The following is a 20,359-nucleotide window of genomic DNA, read 5'->3' on the forward strand; positions in this document are numbered from 1 at the left end:
GCTATCAACAACAATAAATTTTATATACCTTTAACATTTTCAGATGCACTTTGTTTCATGTACTAAAACACATGCTTTTTTACTTTTGTGGATCGCATAAACAGAACAGCAACTAAATGCCAGGTATGTTCTCAAAAAGAAAAGGCATGACACAGATTATTAAAAATTATGTGCCAGAATCTAAGCAAGCTAATCAATGTTCTGATTCTGCTTTCTGTATACCCTGGTTACCCTTTAACTGATGAACAAACAGTGAGGTAACTTTTCCTATTAACTCCTGACTAGAACCCCTTGGTATGATTATAAAATGCTTCATATAAGAATATGATTATTATTATTATTATTTTTTTGCACTGCATCAATGTGACATGCGATTTAAAGTATTTCCCTAGTAGGGTTGGGGATATGGGCTAATCTGTCCACTTCCCAAGTCTGCTCTACAAAGTGAGGGAGGGGAGCAACCCACTGGCTCTGAACAGCAAGCTCCGTGACTAGTTCCCCAAGGATATGGCCCAGAAAGTGGCTTCATAATCACATGGATCCAACCAACCAGAGCCACTAAAGTCAAACACTAACCCCAAATCTAGTTTGGAAAGAAAAGTAAATTTTTTTTTTTTTTTTAATTCTCACCTGAGGACACTTTTTGTATTCACAGAGCAAGAGGGAGAGAGGGAAGAAGAGAGAGAAACATCGATGTGAAAGACACAAAGACTGGCTGCCACCCACACGACCCCACCCGGGGCTGGGGACAAACTGCAACCAAGGTACATGCCCTTAGTGGGAACTGAACCCGGGACTCTCTGGTGCGTGGGCCGACGCTCCAACTGCTGAGCCAAACCAGCCAGGGTGAAAAGTAAATGTTTTAACCACTTCTCATTTTGCTTTCAGTTGTTCTTAGTAAATGTGCAATGACTTTAAGTAAGAAATATTAACTTTTTTCCTCTAGAGATCATTTAATTAATTTTCTTAGCACCATAAAAAAGGATGAATGGGGAAGAATGGCTTAAAAAAGAAGAGTTACATGGCAATTAAATCAAAACAATTCATGTAACTAATTAAACATCTTGAGTTTCAACCCAACTAGAGGTCATTTTTAAATAAGATACTTTCAGGCTTAGATCTGAAAACCAGCAGCTTGCTCTCGTCAAGAACAATCCAGTCTAGCCACATCATCATCACTTCTGTCCAACTAAATCTAAAACATAAGTGTAGCTCCCCCAAATGTTGGCAATTTAATTTTTTTGGTAAATAAAAGTCTTATGCTTTTACTGGAGTACAATGAATTATAGATTATTGTAATGAATTACTTGCTAGAACACACTTCATTCGACACAAAAGTTGTGTTAATTATTCAGAGTACCACTAACAAAATATTTTATTCTTTCCTTTCAAATACTCCTAGATTGATCAAGAAATTAATTCCCTGGTAGTTCTGATATAAAGGATTGCTAAAATTTGTACAGTAATTTCAATGTAACTAGATTTTAAAACTAAATACAAGTAGCTAAGTTCATGTGCCTACATTGAGAGGATTTACTAACAAATATCTGTGCATGTTACTATGATCAGGATTTTCATGTTCTCTTCAGAATGTCCTGTCACCTGAAATACATAACTACTAATTGATGACCTCTTTGCTTCAACATCCATTCACTCTTTCTTTTCACTACTGGGTAGTTTCTCTGGAAGTCTACATTACATTATGTTTCTTTATAGTAATAATGGCTACTATTAAAATTGTGCTTTTACTTACCTTAATTATCTCATGTAATCCTAAAACAGCCCTGTGAAATAGGCATTTTAATCACCATTTTAGAAAACAAAAAATCAAAGCACTTGGAGCTTAAGTGACTTGTCCAAGAACCAGAACTCAAAATATCAGATTCGTGCACTTAACTCCTATGCTCTAAAAAAACTAAAAAGGCAGGAAGAAGGAAGATCTGCTCAAGTCCAAAAGCAATCCAAAATTCAGAGGACAGAATATATTTAATTGCATGTTAGTTACTCCTCAATCTATGAATGAACCATCCTTCTTAAGTAATTCCTGCAAGATCTATGCCCTACCTCTCTGTTTCTCTAACTTCACTTCTCTTCTTCAATTCTCTGCTACACATGCACCCATGCACGCACGCAACAACACACACACACCAACACACACATACACACACCAACACACGCGTGCACACACCAACATACCCACCAATTACCCACAGCCCAGGAACTTAACCTCTTTAACTCAGCAGCTGAGATCCATTTCAAATCTTTTAGTGGAAGAACTCAGGCAGACTTCTGGAAGAAGTCACAGACATTTTTTAAATCCTCAGGGGCTGGTCGCATATGATCCATTCACCCACTAACCAAATCCAAACCCGACTCTGTGTCAGCTCTACCACTGAGGACACCACTGAATAAGAAAAAGGCAAAAGCCCTGGCCAGTTTGCCTCAGCAGTTGGAGCGGCAGCCTGCGGAACAGAGAATCCCAGGTTCGGATCCTGGTAAGGGCACGTACCTCGGTTGCACTTTGCCCCAGCCCCAGTTGGGGTCAAGTGGGTGGCAACCACTCAATGTGTCTCTCTCACATCAATGTTTCTCTCTCCCTCTCTTTCTCCGTCTCTCTGTCCTGCTCTATCTGAAGATAAATGCAAAAATGTCCTGGGGGGTGAGGGAGGAAGGGAGGAAGGGAGGGAGAGGCAAGAAAGATATTTTCTAGTCTAGTTTTAATAGGAGAGGAAAGAGAGACTGAGGCTGCTAACTAAAATCAGACTCAATGCATTTCATTCACCTTTTCTCCTGAGACTGTAGGATGCTGGATTATCAATATAATTAATGCTGAAAAGTATTTAAATTTCTTGATCTTGTGAACATTCCTGGGGAAAAACATAGTTTAAAACAACAATAAAAGAAAAAAGAAAAGAGAAAGAAGAAAAACCCTCTCACCTGCCATTGCAGATATTGTTTAAATGGGAAGAGAAAAGTCTAGTGCTTTTCCCCAGGGTCTAGTGCCTGCACCACATTGTGGCTCGTCTGTCAGTGTATCCACACACATGTATCAACAGTATGCCACATACCGGGAAGGAAATGCACATTCTAACTTAAACTTCCTTTTTTCCTCTAATAATTCAAAAATAAAATGTAACAGCTTGGATTTTAAATATCTGGCAAATATAGGAGAAATCATGAACTACAATGTCATATTTGGCAAAGAAAAATTTGGTAGGATAAAAATATCTGTTTTAACATTTTAGAAGGCATTTCCAATATTTTAAAAATAAAATTATTTCACTGCTTCAAAAGAGAACAGATATAAAATTCTCCTTTTTTGCATATGAGGTCTTCATAGAGAATAGAAAAAAATTTAATATTCATTAAAATAAATATTTAATTTCTCATACTGGCAAAAATCCCCACAGAAATAAAACTTCAGATTTACTAAAAGTTCACTGTCATAAAATTTAGCCATTTAAGTCACAAAGAACAGGCTTCCCCTAAAATTATAAGATGCAATACATAAAGTTACAACATTACTCTCACTTTTTTTAAAAGCATTGTTTTTGCCCTACATGTTGAGTATACAGCTTTTTCCAATACTGGACAAAGATTTATAGGGTAAAGTTTAAATCATTTTAGGACTTACACATTGGTAACCAAAAGCATAACTAATTTTACCACTTTTACCCTATATAATAACAATAAAATATTTTTATTGTAACAGCTGAAAATGTTGAAAAGTAATTATTAAGGAAGCCATAAATATAAAAAGCTGAAAAGTTGACCTCAGAAGAGTGGGGAAAAGGAAATTTTGATATGCATCATCATAAAACACGGAAGCTGAAAATCTAAGCAGAAGAAATCCAAATGCCTCCCAAAGCCAGAACACCATTCCTCACCTCCTGTAGCAAGGAGGGCTGCAAAGTTGTCCCCATCACTGTCAGCAAACAAAAGAAAGTCACTTCTCCAGCCAGACCATGTCAGACAGAAGACGTGGCTACTGCAGAAGGACGCCTTGAATCCACTGGGGTGTAAAGTCGGGGCTGGGCTTTTTGTCAGCTATTACCATAAAAGAATAAGAGGAAACAGTGACATTGCTGCACAATAGAAAGGTCAAACAGCTTGCAGCCATTTCATGACCCAGACAAGTCAAGGTCAAAGGATTCAGGTAGCAACTTAGCCAGGGCATAAGTTACAGCACAAATGAATTGTTTTAACACATCAGCTTTGGTCAATTAAACCTAACAAGGCAAGTTGCATCACGTAGCAGGGTTCCTGACACCAAGGCCAGAAGCTGAGACCGACCTCATAAAACAAGGCTTTTAACATAGCATAGCAAATTTAAGGTAATCCATCCAGAAACTGCAGATGTCAGAATAATAAAATACAAGTTGTCCTAAGCAGGAACATTTTTCACACGTTAGAATTCACTAATAGAGGGGTACAGACTTCATACTGACATACTCGTGTTATTAACAGATATAAACATAATCCCCTACTCACATGAATTACAGAATACACCCTATTTCAAATAACTTTCTTAACATCTGTGCTCATGATGAGATTTGTGTCCTAAACTCTACTATTCCCCGTTAACAGCAATACATTTCTCCACGTATTTTTTTTTCAATGTGAGTTTTGAAATAACAAGTTTTGAAAAAAAAACTCTTCAGCTTCATTCTACATCAGAATATATATTTGTGTCACAATATTAACCGATGCTTTTTAAATGCTTTTGTGTAGTTTTGTGTAGGTATATGTATTTTTAAAGTCAACTGAATATTATTTATTGAATGTTCTATTTTGAAGCTAACCAGGATTTTAAAACTGCATATATTTGATTAAATCTTCTTTTCAAAGGCCATTCTGATTTTTTTTGCACTTGCTTAAACAAATCCCATTTTCAACTGATTTGTACTTCATCCATAACTTACTATATGCTCTGAACTACCTTAACATTCTGAAAATATACAACTTCCAGACAACTTTCAGCTAGTAAAATTACTTCATCCATCACCCCATATTTTCAATTATATAGTCCTTATTCAGAGTTCTTTAATTTGTCTGTGATTCATCAATGCTGTCCTGTTTAAACTATCATTATAAACAGAGAGAATACGTGTATCTCAGTGTTTTATTACAAACAATGTATTTATGCACAAGAATAGTTTGCATTCCCATATTAGAATATTGCTTAATTTAAACTTTTAGGATTTTTTTTTTTTTTTTTGGTATGTGTGGCCTTCAATTCAGCCTCAAGGTCTTTCCACCTCATTGGTTAATTGGTAGCCATTTCTTCCAATTTTCTGAATAATATAACAACCAAAAAGCCCAACCATTCAAGTCCCATTAGCCTCACATCCTGTAATGTTCAGTCTAATACAAGCTAATCCCACACTCACTCCTCACTACATGTACTCAGTCTTCACAAGTTCTCTGCAGTTTGATGATTTGTTCTCTCTGCCAAATCCTAACAACTGACTTCAGTTAAATTAACCACATCACATAATTAGAGTTCAAGGACCCAAGAATGTACTTTAAAAATGAGACGACATACCACGCTGCCACAGAAAAGTGAGTGTGATTAGGAGGAAGCTCCCCTCTTGCTATGCTTGGCACTGAGGCATGCTGCTGTAATAACTCCAGTTTCCGATCGCATAACCACCAGGCCTTGAGATTTCTCAAAGTATTCCTCCTCCACAAGGATGGAGGAAAAAAGGTAACGTTGCTTTGAACATTACGTTGGCTAATCATTTGCTCTGCCACAGCACATACCCTAAAAAACTCCTCAACTGTCCCGAGTTCGACTTTCATCAACTTCAAACTATCAAATGCTATATTATTCTTTGTTACACACTGAAGAGCAACTTCCACCCAAATGCTAGTTTCAGAGCCAGGGATCACCCTTGCCTTCACCCCTAATTTTCAGACATTTAAGAATTTCCTATTATAATGGGAATTTAATGCTATTTCCATTCTCTGCACATCTTAAGCTTCACACAAAGCACTAATTATTCCTTTTCTTATAAAGTGAGTTATCATGTAAGCCAATGGGATGACAGAAATGAAAACTTCCTTATCTCAACTTTAAGAATTCCAGAGAATTGACACAGCTGCCCATTGGGTGTGTCCTTCTTCAGGTGCTTGAATTCCACAGGTGGCGGAGGTGGGAAGAGTAAGAGTACTGTAAAAGAAGTGCTTTAATAAGCCCACTGCTCTAGGTTTTCCATCCCATCGAGCATGGTGAGTTTATAAAGAGAAAGACTTTACTAAGTCAGCTGTCGTGGATTATTGTTTCAAATCACAGTGCCAAATTAAAGTTAATGAAGAATTAAAATTTTAATTTCCTTCTGGAAGTTTCCTCCTAAATTCCAAACTTAGGGAAAAACAATAAAAAAAAAAATCCTACCAAACCTGTATTACTTCCTGTAGATATACTTTCAATGTACCACTTGAGGAGACAGAAACTTGAAGGATGTAAAGCAGGGGAGATAGGTGGGCAGCCTGAATGGCTGCTGCCAGGTCCAAGTCTCCAGGCACACACTGCACTGTCAGGGAGACCCTATCATCACCTCCTGTCACTGCAATTCAGTTCCCCCAAATTACCATCATTGCTGAATAACGGACATTATTTCGGTTCCTTTACACGTGAGTTTCCTTTACCACACAAGAGGCATAGTGTGCTAAATTTGAAATCCAAACATATTATCTAGATGAAAAAATGTTATTACAAAATGTAGAGGGCTGTATATATGGGGGGAGAGCAGAAGTATGGAGAGGCGCCGAACCATCGTCACTGGGATGTTTTACCAGCCTTTGCTGCCCCTCCAGAAAGTGGGTCACAATAGTTTTTAAATATCTGAAAGTCACAATTAATATAACAAATGGGCCTCTCTCTCTCTCTCCTCTCTCTTTTCCCTTTGAAAAGTGAGATCATATTAACAGCAATGCAAGAGCTGAGTTTGCCATATCAGAACACAGATGCCAAGCTTTCCCAGCTGGCAAGTGGGGCCTCAGAGTTTAACTCTTGCGTTGTCTGGCCATGCTATCTTATGGCAGGGACATTATGGCAGAGAGAGTGAACTTCTGGCCCCTAAGACTGTGTTTTCTTTTTATCAGTGAGAAAACTGCTAAGTATCTTATCTTTCAATATATGTTCCCACAAAGGTCTCATTAAGCCTAAGCATAAGACAGGCCAATAAGAGCCCTCCTTTATCTGGTGAACTGTGTGTGAGCCAGAATGCAAACAAGTGAGCACGAGAGTTCATGGGTTCAGTCAAGGACAGGATGTGAGATGGGAAAACTTAACAGTGTTCCCCTAAACCAAACATGCTTACAGACTTGATGCCATGAGCATTTCACAAGGCCAGCCTACACCAAGTTGTCCTAGAGAGTTGCCTCATTTTAACAAATTATGAAAGCTTCATGTTCCCTGTAATGGGAAATACCTGTAAATGAAGTGAAATTTATTAAAATGTTAAAAACACTGTCAATTTGCAAACAATTCTCTATCTAAGCTTTTTATAAAGAAACAACTGTTACCCAAAAGGATTCTAAAAATCAGTGACTGAAGGAGGAAAATAATTCCTAGCGTTTACTTCCTCACTAATGGTATGTGACAACCAGGAAGGGTTCTATTTCAAAACCAATAATGATTACAACTTCCCCTGTAAACAAGTCATATTTTTCAAAACTTCAAAATATTCTTTAATTATCATAACATTTAACAATAAAACAATAAAAGTCGCTATCTAACAGTAGATCACAGCTTTTAGGGTGCCACAAGGCTAAAGGAAACTCCTCTTTCGTGAGAGCCATGAGTTCCTGGACTCTTTAGCACTCCAAAACATGTTTAATAAGAGTGCAAAGTACAGTCCAAAAATCGGTTGGGCTGACTTAGCTTAAACTCTAATCTGTTAAATTCATGACAACAGTTACTATCTCTTGAGATCTTTAAACTTAGTGTGACCTCTCTCTTTCTTCAGACCCCTTCCCTGCCTCAGAGAAAGCCCAGTCCCCACTACCTCACCCCACCCTGCTTTTTCCCCCTTCAGGCAGGACACAGCCTGGCAATTCAAGGCCTCCCGTAGGCCAGACTTCCTTCTGTGCAGTGCTTTGGGTAGAACTGCTAATCCTTCTTATTAATTAACCAGATAATGGTGGTTGACTGGAAAGCAATATTAATGCTAAATATCTAGAAAATTTCAACCAAAATTATTTTAGCATTTTGGTTGGTTTTCCTAGTGTGCAGAATTGTGCACTGAGAATTTGGCAACATTTTGATGCAGAACTGAAACAGTCAGGAATGACTGGTTTCTATTGGAACTTAAAACATAGGTTTCCTCATTAAGGTTTTCATATGTGTGTGTGTGTGTGTGTGTATACACGCACACACACACATATATATGTTTGGACATTTACACTGTTACACATTACTAACTAGAAAGAAAGGTAAGGTCCTCTCAACATTTTGGAAGTGTGGAAATTGAGGGTAAGTCAGTCATAACGAACGCATTGCATATCACTTCATTTGGCTAGTACTCCACACCCTTCTCCTAGCACAACCCATATCCTACAGGACACTTATGTCCCAGTAAGGTGTGCTGTGCAAGGCTTGCCTGCTTTTTGTTTTGTTTTGCTTTGCTTTGCTTTCATGAGCGCAATAACAAAGACAATATGGGGAAGAGGTACCACCTGTCCAGGAATCATTGGACATCTTTAATATCTCTGGGAAAATGGAGGCCACTTTAGAGCTATTTTTTTCCTTTAATCTGTCACAGTCTTAAAAATAAAAATGCTAAAAAAAAAAGGAAGGGTTTTATATTAGCTAAGGTTTGCTGCAGCAAACAAGCAAGCAGCTTTCATTCAGGGATTGTCAAAAACTTTCCAGTGTGCCCACTGCAATGCGGATGCCAACCAACGAATCAAAGGCATTCAGCAACTAGACAAAGAGGGTCTGATGCCAACCTCGGTGCCACTGGCAACCATTATTGGCATCAAGCACACTGTCTGCCTTTTTTTTCCCCTCGCCTGGCACTTCACAAACAAAATGGCGGTTCTGGTAGCAACGAAACAGCCGAAGCGCAGCCCTCTGAATCAATAACATCAAATGATTTTATGGATTTAAATGCAGTTACTCCCAAATGATGTGTATATTTTAGGTAAAGTCGGGGGGCTATACAAATTTATAAATGACTATATTGAACATGACCCTCTACTAATGTAGAGAAATAGAAAAATGGACTGAATTGCGGCCAACCAGCCTATATGCACAGAAGCAGCTGAATAACAAAGAGATTTAGCTTTAAGGAAAATACTGCCTTGCGGGCATATGATGCAAAAGTCTAATGAACTATATATCAAAAATGATTTCAAAATGCATAAATTTTTCCCAAAACCATATCAGATGCAGATGTAGCACTGTAGCTTGTGTCAAAGCTATAGTAACTCTTTCCACATTTCAGAAAAGATGAGGCTTCTGGGCATGAAAAAAAAAAAAAAAAAAGAAGTGTGTGGGTTGAACCAAAAGAGAAAGAGGGAAAAAGAAAAGCATAGGAAGTTGGTCAACAATGGAACTTTATTATATGTTGGTCTTTATTTCATCCTCGAGGAGAGATGCAGTTTATGATCTTGTATAAATAACCAAGAGGACTATTGACATTTCTAGATCTGGAAATTGTCAATATATTGTAACATCTCTCCACACTGCAATGCGGATGCCAACTAACAAATCACAGGCATCCTGAGCTAAACAAAGAGGGTCTGATGCCAATCCTGGTGCCAGTGGCGACCATCTTTGGCATTCTCTCTGTTCTTTCTCATGTTTTCCTCCTAGTTGTTTAGAAGTGGGGCGAGGAAAAAAAGGGGGGGAAAGGTAATTTTGTTGCTCATTCTGTTGCAAACATAACATTTTTCTTTTCTGATTTTTCTTTCATGTTTTTCTTTGTACTTCTTTCCCTGATTTATAAAACTTCCCTAATTTATAAAACAGACGTAAGTGGGTTTTCATGTACTTAGAGGAGAAATAAAAAGTCATTGTGAGAGAGAGGCAGCACTCTGACTGGCTACACACTTATCTTTTAAGATGCCTTCATTAATCAACTGTACTGCAAAAAGACATAATTAACCTATATTTGGCCCCAAAAAAAGTTGGAAAAAGGGAAAACACAAAAACATCCTGATGTAATTTTTTTTTTTTTTTCCAAAAAAGAGCCAACAGATGTTATGAAGAGATGATGTACTGGCAGGTAGGAAAGGATACAAATGAAGTGAAATAATGAAAAGTTTTTATGAAAGAGCGTCAAACAACAGCAAAATCAATGTTTTACCTGAAAATGTGGTCCCTAAAAGTTGCTTAAAACTTTATGATTATCATGACTGATGGTGCAATGTAGAAAGCATTTTATGCATTTTTCTTTCTTCAATCTATCTTCACAAATCTGAAGGATATGTTCTTTATTGTCAGTGCATCAACCAAGAGAGTTGGCTGCCTGCCCCGGGAGTGGATGTACATACGTGCACACCTCACGGACTTGCCTTCAAGCAAGTTAAAATGTGAGCAGCAGTCGTATGCTTGCAAATCTTCCCTACACTGCACTAAAAAGTTACATGACCCATTTTTTAAAACTTTACTTCTAGCCTTGACTTCCCCAACACAGTTACAACACATTTACAGTCAATCCAACCTATATATACAGCCCACCTTAAAATGTCACCTCCTAGACAGCTGTCAATCAAATTAAGTGTCATGTGTTAATGAGCTTTTATTTTAGGACACACAGGATGAAAATATACCCCCCCCCAACCATCCTTACTGTGACTTTAATTCTTAAATGCATAGAAATAATAAATGAAATGTTTCATTTTTTTAAAAAACAATTATTTCTAAAAGTATGATGTCCAGCACCATTATTTAAAAATTAAACTAAGAAGATGTTAAGTAACATTTAAGAATATCTATAAAATTGTATCAAGAAAAGATTAAGACAAAAAGCACACAGTAAGTTACCTAGACTTCTGAGTTAAAGAATAATTTTGGTGTTCTATCTTCTGGATGATAATAAAGTTCATACCAATTTATTAAACCCCACATTTATTTAACAAACATCATATAACCGTCTACCACCTGGCTATCTATAGGCCATTTTCCTACCGCCAGGCCAAGTTAGAAAATAGCCCACCATGTGTAGCAGATCAAACTTCAGTCCACTTTTGGTATGCTGTTTTTTAAAATAATGTTTTACTATGGACTGTTGCTAATACCAGGACATCTATATCCTGACACATTGATTTGAAAAAAAGGAATTCTCACCTACTTAAGAAAAATATGTGAAGAAAAATAAAAATAGTAAAGAAACATATTTCATCAACTCAAACATTCAGCAAAAACATCACCTTTTTTGAATTATTGAGGCAACATTTATATCACTCTCTTTATCAAGTATTAAAAAAAAAAACAGGTATGGTATGTGGTTTCTGCATTCTTTTTGAGATTTTAAACCAGTGTAACTAGTCCACTTTCTGTTTTTGTTCTATAAGGAAAGCTGTAACTTTTCTGCTCGGTAAGTTTTATGAATTTACATTTAAGTAAACTAACAATATTAAGTGTTCCCAAGGTACTCTGGAAAAATATTGTAACAGATTATTTAAATAACAATAATCCATTTAATCTGCAGAGAATATTACACAATCAAAAGTAGGTATTGATAGAAATATTTAAATTAAGTAAATCTAAGTCTACATAAAATATCCTCTCCGATATTGGCTATCTTGAGCATTTTGTATTAGGAAATGCTAATTCTATTTTCAGTGCAAGTAGCACTAGATTCCTGAACAAAGTTCATCTCCCTTATTAGTTACAAGGCTAATACAAAGACTATTAAAGTGTGGTTTGACTGTTCATAAATAAAGTTACATTTTCCAATTGAGGAAAGATGACTAGGAATGCAGCCTAAGACAAAATGGTAAAGGGTAATAAACCATATTTTTCAGACTATTCTGTGAAAAAGTAGATTATTTCAAAGACATTTGAAAACATTCTCTCTTTGTGGTCTTTCTTTAGATACCGAGGCCTATTCAGGTATGAAAGCTCCACCTCTACTTCCAGAGCTTGCACGTGGCAGTGGACATCTGCGTGGAAGAGGGCATGCCACTCTACCCAGAGTGGGCGAGGAGGGAGATCTAGGGGCCCCCGAGGACCATTTAACCCAAGCCAGATATTCCCTACATGGGATTTATAGGCAGTGTTCGCAGTGCGAGAAGAAAGAACAATCTGCTCCTACCTTGCTCCTGCACGTAGTATGCCAAAAACAAATCAAGCTCCTTAACTGACACTGTGATATGATGTGGCTGGACACAAAGTGCTGGGTTTGTGCAATGTGGGGATTTCATGAGCCGCTCTCCATCGGTACTTTCCAAGGGGATGCCTTTGAACAGGATCACCATGACTAGATCCAGACGCCAGACTTTGTCTGCCTGTCGCAGGCAGTCGATTCTCCTAATCTTACCCTTCTGGTCAGGATTGGATAAGACACAGCACGGGTGCTTCTTGCCAGTCACCGTGAGCACAAAGTCCTCTCGGTACTCCTGGCGGATATCTTTGCGCAGTTTGGCCAGCAGCCTGGACGCCCACTTCTGTTTGATTTCAGGCTTTTCGCTGAGAAGCTCGTCTTTGACTGCTCTTTCTTCATCCTTTGACATTCGCTTCTCATGCTTTTTAAAGTACTTGCGTTTCCGAGCCTGCAGGTTGAACCAAGTATAGGCGATTGCACGGACATGTGGAAGAAGAGCCTCGATGAACGGGTGAAATTCATCCTGCGGGAGATGACAGGAAAAAGAAAACATGCATGGTCAGTTTAGCTTTAAAGTCTCAAAAATAAAATGAAATAAAAAGACCACAATCCATTCCCAATTCAGTACATAAAGTTATATATAAAGATAACATTCTTCTATTTAAAATGATCAAAATAGTAGAAGAAAATCAAGTATGCTAAGCTGCCCCTTTTCCACCAAAACTCATAAGTTGATTCTCCTTCCTAAAAAGAAAATAAGGTTTATATTTGTATTTCCACTCTGGCCCCATCCCCCTCATTCCCACCATGCACCCTACATTCTTTAAAATGTAAGCAACCAATGTGCTTGGCACATAATTTAATATTTAAATATTGGATTGACCAACTAACACTACACAGTACCATTTTACAAAGAGCACAGTGAGATTTTTTTTTTTTTTTTTTTAATCGGAGCAGAGCTGTTCAGAGGCAGGAGCCATGCCACAGTTCATTTCTCTTCTCTGTGGCACAGAAACACAAAGCATATAGATGCTCAGTGCAATGCCACACAGTTCCCGCTTTTGGAGCATGCTCTCAGCAAGAGGCTGCTGGTGGCACAAAGAGCATGCGCCATTAAACTTGATCCATTTTCTTATCAAACGTCCAACATTCCAACACTGAAACAGCACCATTCCAAGAGTGGTAACTAGAGAAACCGGTATACAGTAAGGGAAAGTGGGCAAAGGACGCAGCTTGTCTATCAGTGTCCTGAACAGAGGTTTCCATACTTTGAGCAGTACATCCACTCCCTCCACCACTAGCCCCCAACACACACACACATGCTCTCTCATACTCAACACTCTCCTGTTCTCTCGCAAACACACAGACACACTCTTGCGTTTTTAAATAAAAGTTTCTAAAGCTGAATACAAAAATTACATGCATGTTCTTCCGGCAGCATTTTCTATAGACTCTGAATCCCCACAGACTCAGTTAATTTGTTAACAGATCACAGGAGTATGGAATTATTCTAAACCCCTTAAAAATCAATCTGAGGTGAACAATGAAAAATGGCAACTTGGCACCAACTTTGCATTCTTTGTGTCTCTGCACGCGGTGGCAGGAGAGCACCACTGGTCACTTACTGCTTTTGTGGGATCAGTACAATTCATTTGCTACGAACATGAATTCTCAGGCAGGACCGTGGGTGCACCTATGTATGTGCTTGTGAATCTGCACATGTACAGATAGTTTAGTACGCTATCCTCTGAATTAAGTGGTTTTACCTTAGGCTCCTGCATTTTTCCCTGCCTATTTCATCTAAGCCTTTTTCAAGGAAGGGAGGCACAAGGAGTGGCAGGTAATCTTTACCTACAAATATTTCAAGTTACTTTCCAAAGCAGTGTTTCACTACTTCCTGCCGTAGGTAAAACCTGTCTCATAAGCTAAGGAAAAGCTCTTAACATCTTGTGCATGCGTACTGCACGCATGCAATAAGCCAAGATCTGAGGCAAATACGAACTTCCACCACAGCCACTTTTCTGGTCACATTGACTATATTGTCACCCCGGCCAGGCACAAAATAACTTTCTCTAACTGCTCATATCCCAAGTTAGAATTTACATACTAGTGACAGTCACCCTGAACTATTGGAATAAATTCTATTTAACCAGCAGACTGATGAACTTCCATTAGGCAAAGATGATAGAAGTACAACTAATGGCATTCTAATAAAGAAGGTGTCCCAAAAATCTCATATAGTTAGGAATCTATTTTTATGATGAAACTCAAAGTTTTAATGCTAAAACTGTGGCATGTTAGCCGTTTGCAACTCAGAAAAGGAAGAGGTGCATGTCTCATCCAATCAATAATGCACTTATCAAGTGTTTTACCATATTGCCGTAAAACGTTCCTACAGCAGAATATGTACAAATCAAAATTTCATAACAATACAGAATACAGATGATTATATCACAGCATGAGGCATAACCAAATGCCATGGAGGAAATCATTAAACCGATCAGTAGTTTCCAGCAGAGATTTGAACAATTCAGTTACTATGCAAGCACATTAAACTAGGCCATGGAAAGAGTTAAACCACAATCTGTTCTTTGTGTGGGAAGGCAGCCCTGTTCACAGCAACCATAGCCCATGATAAGACCTCCCTATCTCCATACACTTTCTGATGCCATGCTTTCAGCTTTCACTGCAACTACAAAAACTTTGTTTATCCCCCTTAGAAATATATGCAAAAGGAAACCCTGCTCAAGGAAATGTGGACTTAAACATGCTTTGGGAATTCACTTCCTATATATAATCTGACTTTTACTATGATTTATGGATATGACTGAAAAACACACATATATACACTCATAAACTAAAAACTTGAGAATGTAAAAAGTACATGGAGGGCAGCTTTGTCTCCCTGATTTTACCCTTGCCATGCTTTTAAAAATGCAGAATTATTTTAACAGATATTAAGCAATGAGGGAACTCTTAAGTACTTACATCCTTAAATACTATGTTCAGTGACATTTTGTTTTCTTATAAAGACATCAAACAGACTTTCGATTAAAACTGTTTGCGTTTCAAATAATCTATCATGTAACAAATCTCAAAAATTTTTCAGTTATTTTAAACAATCATACAGTAAGGTGAGGGTTGAATTTGGAATGTCTCAGTAAATGTACACCACACATTGTTTTTTAAAAGTTGCCTTGAGTTTGTACTAATGCTGCTAAGTGATGTTTTAAAACATACTTTTTTTTATCATTGTTAAATACAAGTAGCAAACTTTCGCAGTCCACAAAGTTGCCCTAATATCTTTCAGGGTTTTACTATTATGTGGATTCCATTCAAGTGAAACACTTACTGATAAGGAACCATATACTCAAAAACTGATGATAAGTAGCAGTTTGCTATGTCACATATATTTCTGTATTAACATGCCTAAAATGTCATCTCCTAAGCGCAATTGTTTTCTAATGCTGTTGCAATATACTTTTTAATTTTGGGTAGCATAATAACTTCATCCAAAAAAAGTGATTAAGTTATTCAAAGGTCCTAATTAATAGGTTACCACAATAAAACTTTAAACAATTATGAAAATTATTTTTTTTAACCAAGGCATAGAAGTGATCTAAGATCTAATGGCGCTATACTGTCACCTTGCTCTTTCAGAATTTTTACTAAAATACGCTGATTCAGTAATGCTCTTTAAAACTTCCTTTAGTTTAACTAAATTGTTAAAATAAATAACAAGTTACAAGTTTCATATATAAAAGCAAACGGTCCTAATTCCACTAAAAATATTGATTTTGCTTCACAGCAACAATGGTTTCCATGTAAGAAATGGAAAATCAGACCAATATAGATGTTAATGAATAAATACTAGATGTTCTTGGCGTATTCTATTTAACAACAAACCATTTAAAAATGTAACTAAAGAACTTAAAAGACAATGAAAAAAAATTAATGCACCATGCCAAGTGAAAGTTATATTAAGGGTTTATATTATTTTTAGAAAAAGCAAATATAAAATCATATATGATAGATCTTAATTTTCCTTCTATATCTGATTCACACTGATGTACAAATACTGATTTACATCGATTCATGGATTCTTTTGCATAACATTTTGCTACATATCAACTTAACGGTGGCTCTTTTTGAATTAAAATTCTTTCTAAAACCTCCCAGACCTTATTTCAACAACTGAAACTTTATAAAGTTTTCAACCAATTAAGAATGCTTCTCTATTTTGTGTGTGTTTTTTTAATTTGCTACAGTTATAAGACTATTCCAATACAAAACCAAATTACTGATATGATGTAAAAGCAACACAATTAATGTGCCCTTACTTTTGCAACACCTTATATTACCTATAAAGTCACATAGAAAGTAAGGGTTACGTGAGACTTTTAAAGCTAAAAATTCCTTTTCTAGCAAAGGCCTTAAATCCAAAAACAGTTACAATACATAAACTTAGATTTACATTATTAAAACAGTAGATAATATCAGTCATCATGAATTACTGTTGGTAAGTATGTATTCTTGAATACTAATGTGATAGCTGAATGTGATGCACTATATGCTCCTAATATTCATATGTCAAGAAGCTGCAAATTTATTTTTAACTTACATAAATTAAGGTAAAGTTAGTAAGTTTTCAATACATGTTTAGAGGAAACCAAAAATGCAATGTATGTAAATCGCTAGCAATGTTTCTAAAAAGCCAATGCTGGAAACATAAGTTAATATAGAAAAGCAATCCTGTACAGGTGAGAATAAGTGAATCAGTACTTTGTAAGTGTAAAGCTTTTCTCAATTTATTTTATTTGAACAATGCTTCAATAATATAAAAATAGTATCAAATGGACATAGTTAACCAGAAAGAGAAAAAAATTCTTAAAGATGGGTAATATGAAAGGTAACTGTTACAACTAAAGGAAATTCGTTATACCTGAAACAGTTCGATCATCGTATTTATTTGTCATTATTCATAGTTTTTAAAGGACAAATAGCTCAGCAACTCATTTTTCCAGTTTTGTTAAATTAAAGTGCACGTTTACTTGCTGAAAATAGCCATATCTAAGTTAATCATACTCAGATGCCAAACAAAATATAAACAATAAAAAATGTGTCAGCCAAAAAGCTACAGGACTGTATCCAATCACTGAATAAGCCTTATCATTGTTTTCATCTTCATTCACAATTTATGAATGCCTCAGTCCTTTTGAGTCACAATGGCTTCTAATTGTCATACAATTGAAATCTTAATCATTTGTTCATTATAAACATGTATCATCGTGATATTGGAATTATTAAAAATTGTAACACACCTAAGAGGAGGAGACAGTTCAAGTGTTTAGTTTTCATGACAATGTCAAAGAAAATGGTTATCAATTACCAATTATGATACATTCTCCCAAAAGCCAAAGTAAACTGTCCCACACCTTCAAAGGTTTAAAATACTGCTTCAAATAACAACTCTGGGTTGATATTCAGTTAGTTCTTCAGTTGGTTAGCTAGCTGGGCAGCGATAAAAACTACCCCCAGGTAAGTCTGTTCGGTCTCGCCACTTTTCCATTCGACCGTCTGTTTAAATGTGTACAAATCCTGTTCGTTAAAAAAGTATAAAGCCAGGATTTTATTTCATAACATGGTTCCTAAAGTCTTGGGACAATTTTCAAAGTTAATTTTTTAAAAAATTACTTTACTTTTCTAGCATTACATTCTGCCTTAGGAGCTCCGCCTAAATATTGTCAAATGAATAGGTCTCCACAAAATGAACATGTTCTAAAAGTCTTTAACTTTCACCACGACCAACTCACTGGTGTTAAGGTAAAGACCACCTTTGTGGTGTGGTCACTGTAAACCGCAAAATGAGGATCACGAAGGACCAGAGTTTTAGTTCCCCAAATTAAGCAAAGGAATGGGTCCCCGGACCACAACCTCCGTCTGGCTTCGTCGACCGGCCACTGCCTGCAACGAAGTCCAGAGGCGCCCACAAGGACTCAAGCTGGAGTCCCCTCGTCCAAGTTCCCTGGTTGTTTATAAGGGCTTACTCCCCACTGAAGCTCCTCTAAAGCCGAGTCCGCCTCGGCGCGCGCGAGCGATAGCGAGAGGGGTGGCGGGCACCCCGGGCAGAGGCGCCGCACCGCAGCAGGCACTCAGGGGGCCGCGCAGGGGCTAGCTCTCGCGGGCCCGGGCCCTGCCCACCCTAGGCAGCCTCGCCCTGGCAGCACGCGGGCCCCTGCTCTCCGTGCCCACAACTCGGGGCTGAGCGCGCTCGGTGGCCCTGGGCTAAAGGCCGCGCGCTGGCTCCCACGCCGCCCGGTAAATCCCGTCGCAACTCTCGGCCACTTTTTCGAGGGACGAGGGTTGCGGAGGTTAACTAAAAAGCCTTTAATTGTCCGCAGACGAGAGCAACAAAACAAAGGCATTTCGGGCTAGAAAGAAAGCTCGAGAGAGCGACCAAGACATGTACCTGAGTGAGACAGATGGGAGAATACATCATGACTTCGCCTTAAAACGCACTTTCCCGGAGATGCCCAAGAAAATCTTCAAGAAGCAAGAATTTCATCTATTCATTTTACAGTCATCTGAGCCCCGCGATGCGATCAATCAGGACGGGGTCTGCGCTGGATCACCGCAACTTCACAACAAACCCAGTCCTCCTTAAATAGCCAAAGATTCAAGTTCACTCGGCGTGCTAGATTTCCCGGAGTGAAATCCAATCTACACTTTTTAGACCTCTTGCAGTCCGAGCGCGTCGGCCGTGCTCTCCGAGGCCGCCGCCGCCGCAGCCGCCGCCGCTGGTGTTGGGGATTTTTTTTTCTGTTTTGCAGTTGTTGTTGTTGTTGGGAGCTAGGAGATGCGCGAAGGATCGGTGCGGGTTGGATTGGGGTGGTGGTTGGTGGTGAAATGCTTTTTTAAAAAAGGCGGGGTGGGGGGCGCGGGGAAGAGGGCGGGAGGAAGAGCGAAGAGAATGTGTCACCGCACTGGGAAAGTTCAAGGTTACAGCCTCGAGCACTGCCGCAGGATCCTGGAGTGGCGATCGCTGGCGAAACTTTGCCGCGAGCCGACCATGTGTGTGCGCGAGAGGGAGCGTGAGCGAGTGCGCGCGGGTGGCGGGGCGCGCGCGGGAGAGTGCCGGGGTGGGGGCGGGGTAGGTGGGGGAGAAGGGAGAGGCCGGGGTGAGGGAGGGGACGCGAGCTCAGGTCTCCTGGGTGGAAAAGGCTCCCGGCGCGCGGTCTCTGGCTGCAGCCGCCGCGGCTCGCGCCGGCTCCTCCACGCCCGCCCGGCCGCCCGCCTCGCCCCGCGTCTGACCCGGCCGAGGGAGGAGGCTGCTGCTGCCGTTGCTGCCCAGAGCCCAGGGGGATCGGAACGAGCTCCTGAAAAATCCCAAACGATAAATCCCGCTCTCCCGCTCGATTCCAAACTCCTCTTTTCTGCTCTGGGCTCTTTTTCCCCCTCCCTCTCTCGCTTTCTTTCCTTGCAAAACTTGGAAGTTGAAAATTTCACCGGTTCCACCCTCTGGACCCCGCTCGAGCTCTCTCCAAATCAGACTTAAGGATTGTTTTATTATTTAATTACACAATCATCGCTTTACTCCTCCTCCTGCAAACGCGCATTCCTTTTGCACCAGCCTCTCCACACCCCCGCCCCCCACCTTCCTCCTCCTCCTCTAGCTTCTCTCTCCCTCCCTCCCTCTCTTCTCTCCCTCTCTCTCTCGCTCTCTCATTTGTTAAAGGTTTCATACCAGTGCAACAGAACCCTAGGTTGTTTTGTTTTTTTTCAAGATAGATCTTTCCGCCCTTTGGGTAAATCCCGCACCCTCCCCACACCACCACACACACATACACACCCCCGAAAACCCGCCCTGGAAGAGGTATGTCGGTGCTCGCTGCGGACTCTTTAAGCTGCGGGGACATCCGAGTGAGAGAAACACTGAGCCGGTCTGGGCCCGAGAAAGGAACGAATGGAAAATTCCCTCACACCCTGGCCGCCCTGGGGCCCAGGCTGGGGCGCCGACTCTCACACCCCGGGCGGGCGCGGTCCGCCAAACCCGCCGGCTGAAGGGAGGAGGGGGAGGCTGT

General features: G+C 39.2%; 1 protein-coding gene across 5 annotated transcripts in view; it reads right to left on the minus strand.

Moving 5' to 3' along the window:
* Window positions 1-19,381, minus strand: part of NFIB (nuclear factor I B) — a 215,011-nt gene extending 195,630 nt beyond the window's left edge. For 4 of the 5 annotated variants that reach the window (XM_036260943.1, XM_036260946.1, XM_036260944.1 and 1 more), the window contains exons 1-2: window positions 18,748-19,300; window positions 12,270-12,801 (exon numbers count right to left, since the gene is read on the minus strand). In XM_036260943.1, the coding sequence (XP_036116836.1) occupies window positions 12,270-12,801; window positions 18,748-18,777 (562 nt within the window). In that variant the 5' untranslated portion in view covers window positions 18,778-19,300. Of the gene's footprint in view, window positions 1-11,044; window positions 11,300-12,269; window positions 12,802-18,747 lie in introns of those variants that run through there. The other variant, XM_036260947.1, reaches the window with a different exon arrangement.
* Between the last annotated feature and the right edge of the window lie 978 nt (window positions 19,382-20,359).

The sequence above is a fragment of the Molossus molossus genome, unplaced genomic scaffold (genome assembly GCF_014108415.1).
Source record: "Molossus molossus isolate mMolMol1 unplaced genomic scaffold, mMolMol1.p scaffold_m16_p_14, whole genome shotgun sequence".
NCBI classification, from domain to species: Eukaryota; Metazoa; Chordata; class Mammalia; order Chiroptera; family Molossidae; genus Molossus; species Molossus molossus.